Source organism: Nerophis ophidion, linkage group LG08 (genome assembly GCF_033978795.1).
Source record: "Nerophis ophidion isolate RoL-2023_Sa linkage group LG08, RoL_Noph_v1.0, whole genome shotgun sequence".
In the NCBI taxonomy this organism is placed as follows: Eukaryota; Metazoa; Chordata; class Actinopteri; order Syngnathiformes; family Syngnathidae; genus Nerophis; species Nerophis ophidion.
Window position 1 is genome coordinate 72,485,409 of NC_084618.1, and position 8,573 is coordinate 72,493,981.

An 8,573-nucleotide genomic window follows, 5' to 3' on the forward strand; every position below is an offset into this window, starting at 1 on the left:
GCGTTGGCACCTATCTCAGCTACAATCGGGCGGAATGCGAGGTACACCCTGGACAGGTCGCCACCTCATCGCAGCATGTGTAGAAATCTTTATTTATAATTGAATCACTTGTTTATTTTTCAACAAGTTTTTAGTTATTTTTATATCTTTTTTTTCCAAATAGTTCAAGAAAGACCACTACAAATGAGCAATATTTTGCACTGTTATACAAATTAATACATCAGAAACAGATGACAAAGTGCTGTATTTTACTTCTTTATCTTTTTTTTTTCCAACCAAAAATGCTTTGCTCTGATTAGGGGGTACTTGAATTAAAAAAATGTTCACAGGGAGTACATCTCTGAAAAAAGGTTGAGAACCACTGCTCTAAAAGCCGTAAATGTTCTTGTCACATATGCATGCACAGTAGATGGCAGTATTGTCCTTTTTAAGAGTGTCACAACATTGCTGTTTACGGCAGACTAACTGCTTTACGGTAGACGAAAACGTGACTGCTGTTGTTGTGTGTTGTTGCCGCGCTGGGAAGACGCTAATGAGACTGCCTAACAATAAACCCGCATAAACCAAGAACTCGCCCTCGATCATTCTACAGTTATAACGTCATTGGGCAGGCACTCTGTTTATATTGTGGGAAAGTGGACGTGAAAACAGGCTGTCGACACGTCACTCTGGTCCGCATGGAGCTGGAGGGGGCGTGGCTTCCAGTTCCGCCTGAATTTCGGGAGATTTTCGGGAGAAAATTTGTCCCGGGAGGTTTTCGGAAGAGGTGCTGAATTTCGGGAGTCCATCCATCCATCCATTTCTACCGCTTATTCCCTTTGGGGTCTCAGAAAATCACGGGAGGGTTGGCAAGTATGCCTTATGTGGGCTCTGTACCGCGGATGTCGTTGTGGCTTGTGCAGCCCTTTGAGACACTTGTGATTTAGGACTATATAAACAAACATTGAATGATTGATTGACATTATTGTAAATCCCACATTCTATATATACATGTACATTCTGGGTGTCTCATTCATTCCGTTTTTTCAGGCGGTCTATCATAACATTTTTACCATTCAATCAGACATTATTGTGAGGTTTTGTATTAGTGTTCCTAAAAATCAGATATACCAGCCCTCAGACACATTTTTTTCTCCATTTTGGCTCCCCGAGTCAAAATAACTGCCCAGGCCTAGGATAGATAAACGAAAAATGGTGTTATTGTTTATTTTCTGTATCTTGCAAATTCACTGTACAATCTCTCAAGTTAAAGTGCACAGGAAGGTGGGGGAGGCTGGCGAACCCCCCTTTTTTTTTTCATAGCCTAGTCCGTCCATCCTGGGCGCTTTTTGCCTTTAATGAAAGTGTGTGTCTCATTTAAACACGCATTATATTTTTTTTAGCAGGGGGAAGCGCACCTTGAACACGGCGCTCCCCGCCGTGTTAAAACGTGTCGTAAAACAGCCTCTGGAAATGTCGCTGACTAAGCGTTATCCCTCAAGAGCGCAAAGTAAGCAAAATAAAAATGGCAAAAGTAGGTGTTAAAGTTGCACGAACAACGCTGCAGATCAGATAAGTCTGATTTAGGTATGATTTGTAATGGGATGGTTATACGCCTCCAATCAGAAGGCAGGAAGTATAGGCGGAAAAAGCTTTGATGTCACTTATAAAAGCTGGCCTCCCCCCCAAGGGCGCCCCTCTCTTAGCAAAACTTTGTAAAATTGCAACACAAACAGTGTGAAATATCGCTCACTTGCTATTGGACCAGTCACATTGCACTGATGTCATTTTTTCTATCCCACTTACGAGCCACTAGGGGACATATTTGGTATTATGGTTTGAGTTTTAGTATTGTCCTCAATTCATTATAATATTACACTTTTGGTCTCTGAATTGTGCTTCACAGGACAAGTACCCATATTCAGTAAGACACAAATTGCTGCCACCTGCCCTACTATAAAGCAGTAGAACAGGCGGGTCCAAACTTTTTCCACTGAGGGCCGCACACTGAAAAATCAAAGAAAGCTGGGACCATTTTGATATTTTTTATTTTAAAAAACAATTCAATAAATGTCTAAAAATATACATTTAGGCCTCTATTCAGGCTTGATCCCGGTGACACCAAAGGGTTTTGGTCAAAAAAATATTAAAAATGTGTCATTATTCAGTATTATTATTATTATAGGCTTAAATCTCTAGATCAAAATTAGGTCTATCTGTCGATACAACATTTTAAATAAATTAAGTTGTATGCTCTTTTTGTCAAAGAAAAACATTTTTTTTTTTTTTTGAAAAAACACAAAATATGCAATATTTTCACCTAGTAACATTTTTAAGTGGAATATTCTAGATTATATAATAAGTGTAGCTTTAAAAAGGTCAATAAGTCATAACAACATTGATTTTAATTCATTATTATTTTTTGAGCAATGACACTTAAAAAAAAATCACAGTAAAATTATTGGGGATCCAAAAGGGTCCTACTCATTAAAGTGTTAAAAAATAAATTATAATTATTTTGTTTACGAGTGAGGGAAGAGTGGATCGTGAGATCGACAGGCGGATCGGTGTGGCGTCTTCGGTAATGCGGACGTTGTATCGATCCGTTGTGGTGAAGAAGGAGCTGAGCCGGAAGGCAAAGCTCTCAATTTACCGGTCGATCTACGTTCCCATCCTCACCTATGGTCATGAGCTTTGGGTCATGACCGAAAGGATAAGATCACGGGTACAAGCGGCCGAAATGAGTTTCCTCCGGCGTGTGGCGGGGCTCTCCCTTAGAGATAGGGTGAGAAGCTCTGCCAGCCGCAAGGAACTCAAAGTAAAGCCGCTGCTCCTTCACATCGAGAGGAGCCAGATGAGGTGGTTCGGGCATCTGGTCAGGATGCCACCCGAACGCCTCCCTTGGGAGGGTGTTTAGGGCACGTCCAACCGGTAGGAGGCCACGGGGAAGACCCAGGACACGTTGGGAAGACTATGTCTCCCGGCTGGCCTGGGAACGCCTCGGGATCCCCCGGGAAGAGCTGGATGAAGTGGCTGGGGAGAGGGAAGTCTGGGTTTCCCTGCTTAGGCTGCTGCCCCCGCGACCCGACCTCGGATAAGCGGAAGATGATGGATGGATGGATGGATGGATATTTTGTTTACTTTTAACACAATAATCTCGAGATAAACTTCAGGTCTATCCGTCAATTATAAGTTTTATTGTTGTTTATGTTTTTTGTTTGTTCCTTTTAAAACAAAAACGTGTGGCAAACACAAAATATACATTTTACACAAAAAATATCTCAAAGTGGAATATTTAGTGTGACGTAATTGGAGCCTTGATTAGGTCAATAATTCACAATGTCATTGATTTTTATTCTTTTTTTTTTTTTTAAAGAAAGAAACAGCCTGCATGGCAGCTTTGTGTTATTAGAGTCAACATTGCAACATTTTCTTGTTAAATTTCACCTCTTTGCTCTTTTATACCACTTTTTATGTTTTGTATTTTTTTTAATCGTATTTTTAGAATGTGCCGTGTGGCCGTTAAAAAATTCCTTGCAGGCCGCACTTTGAACATCCCTGCAGTAGAACCTGTGATTAGTATCAGCACTGCAAAAAGTCAGTGTTCAAAAACAAGAAAAAGAAAATGCAAAAATGAGGGATATTTTACTTGAACTAAGCAAAATTATCTGCGATGAGTTGGCGACTTGTCCAGGGTGTACAATGCCTTCCGCCTGCTTGTAGCTGAGATAGGCACCAGCGACCCCAAAGGGAATAAGCGGTAGAAAATGGATGGAAGCAAAATTATCTGCCAATAGAACAAGAAAATTTGGCTTGTCAAGACCTTCCAAAACAAGAAAAAATAGTAAAATACCTTAAAATACCGGTAAGTATATTCTCACAAGTGCACTTTTCTTGGTAGAAAAAATTTGACTTTTTTTTCAATATGTTCAAAAATTTTCTTAAATAAGTAAATGCTAGAGCCATTATCTTGACAATGATATGCGCTCGGCATCATGATTTATTTTTCATGCTTGAAGTAAGAAATTATTACTTTAAAAAAGTAGTTTTATACTTGTGAGTGTTGATGACACAGCTTTGCAACAGTTGATATTCTAGTTTCAACCATGTTTTACTCAATATAGGTCATCAAATCTAAGCTACAAAAGCTGTAATATCTTACTGAGATCATTTAAGACCAAAACCCTTAAAACAAGTAAAACACTCAAACATAAAATTTGCTTAGTGAGAAGAATGATCTTATTAGACAGAAAATAAGCAAATACCCCCCTTATTTGGGATATTTATTCTTACTTAGGTATCAGTTTTTGCAGTGAGACACAGGAGTCCAACAGTGTTCACAAATACAATGACAGAAAAGTGGATTATAGTCATTTTTACTATTTGATTTTAGTTTGGGGCTTCACGGTGGCAGAGGGGTTAGTGCGTCTGCCTCACAATACGAAGCTCCTGCAGTCCTGGGTTCAAATCCAGGCTCGGGATCTTTCTGTGTGGAGTTTGTATGTTCTCCCCGTGAATGCGTGGGTTCCCTCCGGGTACTCCGGCTTCCTCCCACTTCCAAAGATATGCACCTGGGGATAGGTTGATTGGCAACACTAAATTGGCCCTCGTGTGTGAATGTTGTCTGTCTATCTGTGTTGGCCCTGCGATGAGGTGGCGACTTGTCCAGGGTGTACCCCGCCTTCCGCCCGATTTGTAGCTGAGATAGGCGCCAGCGCCCCCCGCGACACCGAAAGGGAATAAGCGGTAGAAAATGGATGGATGGATGGATTTTAGTTTGTTTCCTAAAGGGGACGGCGTGGCGAAGTTGGGAGAGTAGCCGTGCCAGCAACCTGAGGGTTCCTGGTTCAATCCCCATCTTCTACCAACCTCGTCACGTCCATTGTGTCCTTGAACAAGACACTTCACCCTTGCTCCTGATGGGTCGTGGTTAGCGCCTTGCATGGCAGCTCCCTCCATCAGTGTGAATGTGTGGGTGAATGCGGAAAAAGTGTCAAAGCGCTTTGAGTTCCTTAAAAAAAGGTAGAAAAGCGCTAAACAAGTACAACCCATTTACCATTTAAAGTGACATGGGGGAAGTTTTTAGATATGTATCTCGTGCTCACGCAAAAGTTTCCCATGCGCTCGAGATAGTTTCCCGTGAGCACAAGTAACATATAGGGACATGGGGAAAATATTTTTTTAGATGTTTCTTGTGCTCACGGAAAAACATCTTTTGCGTGAGCACGAGAATTTCTCGTGCGCACGATTTACATATCTAGGGTTGGAATTGGGGGTTAAATCATCAAAAATGATACCCGGGCGCGGCACCGCTGCTGCCCACTGCTCCCCTCACCTCCCAGGGGGTGATCAAGGGTGATGGGTCAAATGCAGAGAATAATTTCGCCACATCTAGTGTGTGTGTGTGACAATCATTGGTACTTTAACTTTTAACTTTAAATAAATATTTTCCCCCATGACCATTAGGGGCTCCATAATAATAACATGATGTGCTATGAAATTATATATTTAAACATACATATATACAAATATACATATAATGTACATACATGTACATATAGTCATATACATATACTGTATGCATATATACATACATGTACATATGCATACATATAAATACATATATATAAAAAATATTCCAAAATGAAGATACAAATACTCCCTCGAGTGTTCCGTGTGGCGGGGCTCTCCCTTAGAGATAGGGTGAGAAGCTCTGCCATCCGGGAGGAACTCAAAATAAAGCCGCTGCTCCTTCACATCGAGAGGAGCCAGATGAGGTGGTTCGGGCATCTGGTCAGGATGCCACCCGAACGCCTCCCTAGGGAGGTGTTTAGGGCACGTCCAACCGGTAGGAGGCCACGGGGAAGACCCAGGACACGTTGGGAAGACTATGTCTCCCGGCTGGCCTGGGAACGCCTCGGGATCCCCCGGGAAGAACTAGACGAAGTGGCTGGGGAGAGGGAAGTCTGGCTTTCCCTGCTTAGGCTGTTGCCCCCGCGACCCGACCTCGGATAAGCGGAAGATGATGGATGGATGGATGGATGGAAGATACAAATATATCTTTTTGATACAAATACAATGTGTTGGTATACTAGTAAAAACATAAAACAATTAAAAAGACTACTTCATCTCTACAGAACTGTTTCATGAGGGGTTCCCTCAATCATCTCCTGATGATTGAGGGAACCCCTCATGAAACAGTTCCGTAGAGATGTAGCCTTGTGATTTTTCCCACACATACATACATACATATATATATATATATATATATATATATATATATATATATATATATAAAACTAATACACATTAAATATCTTTTAAAATATATTGATGTACTTTTTAAATATTACCATGTATATTTAAAGTGGGGCTTCACGGTGGGAGAGGGGTTAGTGTGTCTGCCTCACAATACGAAGGTCCTGAGTAGTCAGGGTTCAATCCCGGGCTCGGGATCTTTCTGTGTGGAGTTTGCATGTCCTCCCCGTGACTGCGTAGATCCCCTCCGGGTACTCCGGCTTCCTCCCACTTCCAAAGACATGCACCTGGGGATAGGTTGATTGGCAACACTAAATTGGCCCTAGTGTGTGAATGTGAGTGTGAATGTTGTCTATCTATCTGTGTTGGCCCTGCGATGAGGTGGCGACTTGTCCAGGGTGTACCCCGCCTTCCGCCCGATTGTAGCTGAGATAGGCACCAGCGCCTCCTGCGACCATAAAGGGAATAAGCGGTAGAAAATGGATAGATGGATATTTAAAGTGATAAAATAAATCAAAATGATACAATATTTTTTAAATATTTCCATGAGTGAATTAATGTATTCCTGTGATTGTGGTTTGCAGGGATGAAGAACCAAAACATTAGCAACAGCTGGAGGTGCAAACATTTTTTTTAGAGCAACATTTACTTCAAATAATGTGTTTAGTGTGTAGGCTTCTGGCTGTTAACCTTTGTAATGTCCTTCAAATCTATGATAAGCGTCCACAGTCTCCTCCTCCAATATCGTTATCTCCCATCCTTCCAGACTGCCCGGAAGGCCCGGACGTCTTGGTGGTGCTGCTCTCGGTAGCCGGGGCCATCTTGTTCCTGGGCTTGGCGGCCCTGCTCATCTGGAAGCTGCTGGTGACCATTCACGACAGGCGAGAGTTCGCCAAATTTGAGGAAGAGCGCGCTCAAGCCAAATGGGACACGGTAGGAGTGTGGAATGTGCTGACAATCCATTGCAACACGACTACAATACTTCCTTAAATACATAGGGGGCCCACACACACATACACACACACACACACACACACACACACATGCATGCCATGTTATGGTGTCTTTTTATTATTTTGGTACCCTGCTGTTCGTCTCAGCACTACAACGTGCAACATTAGGCAGCGTTTAGTGGCTTTTACTGGTAATGTGTGGCTGCCAACAAACCACTACTAATTGAACTCAAGAAGCAACCCTGGGAAGGACAGAATATTAGGAACAGTCTTCAGAACAATAACAAACTGTATACATATGTTTTATGAATATATAGTTTTTTTTCTGATTACAGGGACATAATCCTCTTTACAAAGGGGCCACCTCCACCTTCACAAACATCACATACAGAGGAAAAGACTGATCGGATGAAACAAACTTTCTCTGTGTGGGGGAAAATAATCATGTGCAGGTCTCTACTGTCACAAATGCAATGAATAATAATTATTATTGTTTGTAAATATGTAGAAATGATTTTGTTTTAATCAGTGTTTTGTCAGCAAATATAATCATGGTTGTTGTTTCTACATGCAAGCTACTGCCATCTATTGGGAAAAAACTGTAACTGCAATAGTAAGTTAAACTGTTGATTGGCATACGGAAAAAAATGTCTAATTAAGAGTTGATTAATTTATAGTTTCTTGAAAAATGTTACAGGTAACTCTAAGTGACTTAAATTTTTTTTAATGCGTTTATACAAATGTAATATACAAATGCAATGAAGTTAAATCGAATTCAAACATGTTTAGTGCATTAAATATTAGGAATAAGTAAAGTTTAAGGACATTGTGTGTACATAAATATACAAGAGTAACATAATTGACCTCCCCATCTCGAGAATATTTACCTTTTCTTTTTATAGAGGAGGTTTCGACCAAATTTAATGCAGCATTTCAGAATAAAAGCCTCTGAAATATGCATTTGCATGTGATTTCAGATATGTTTTGTTTTTTTACCTGTTTAAAAACGATAACTTGTTCTGTTGATTGGTGTTTGAGAAAATATGTCCAAATGAAAAATTGTTGATTTAAAATGTTATCAGAAAATTCATAAATAATTTTAGAGGAAACGATTTGTTTCTGAAAGTTTTTTGTATGCTTTTATTTGAACTTTTATCCGGATGTAATATCATTCAAACGTAATGAAATTGGAGTAAATTCAAACAAATGTATTGTATTAAATGCTGGGACTAAGTAAAGTTTTATTGAATATGTTTTGCACATAAATATGTTAATGTAACACAGCTGGCTGCTCATACTAATAATATTTACCTCTACTTGGAAAGAAGAGGTTTCATCCTAACTTGATGTAGCGTTTCAAAATAAAATCTAATTTTGTGACTG

General features: G+C 40.4%; 1 protein-coding gene across 5 annotated transcripts in view; it reads left to right on the forward strand.

Annotated features, from left to right (window-relative positions):
- The window catches only part of LOC133558337 (integrin beta-3-like), a 92,090-nt gene extending 83,517 nt beyond the window's left edge, over positions 1 to 8,573 (forward strand). For all 5 annotated transcript variants that reach the window (XM_061909633.1, XM_061909630.1, XM_061909631.1 and 2 more), the window contains 2 exons: positions 7,004 to 7,170; positions 7,526 to 8,573. In XM_061909633.1, coding sequence (XP_061765617.1) covers positions 7,004 to 7,170; positions 7,526 to 7,594 — 236 coding nt within the window. In that variant the 3' untranslated portion in view covers positions 7,595 to 8,573. The remainder of the gene's footprint in view (positions 1 to 7,003; positions 7,171 to 7,525) is intronic.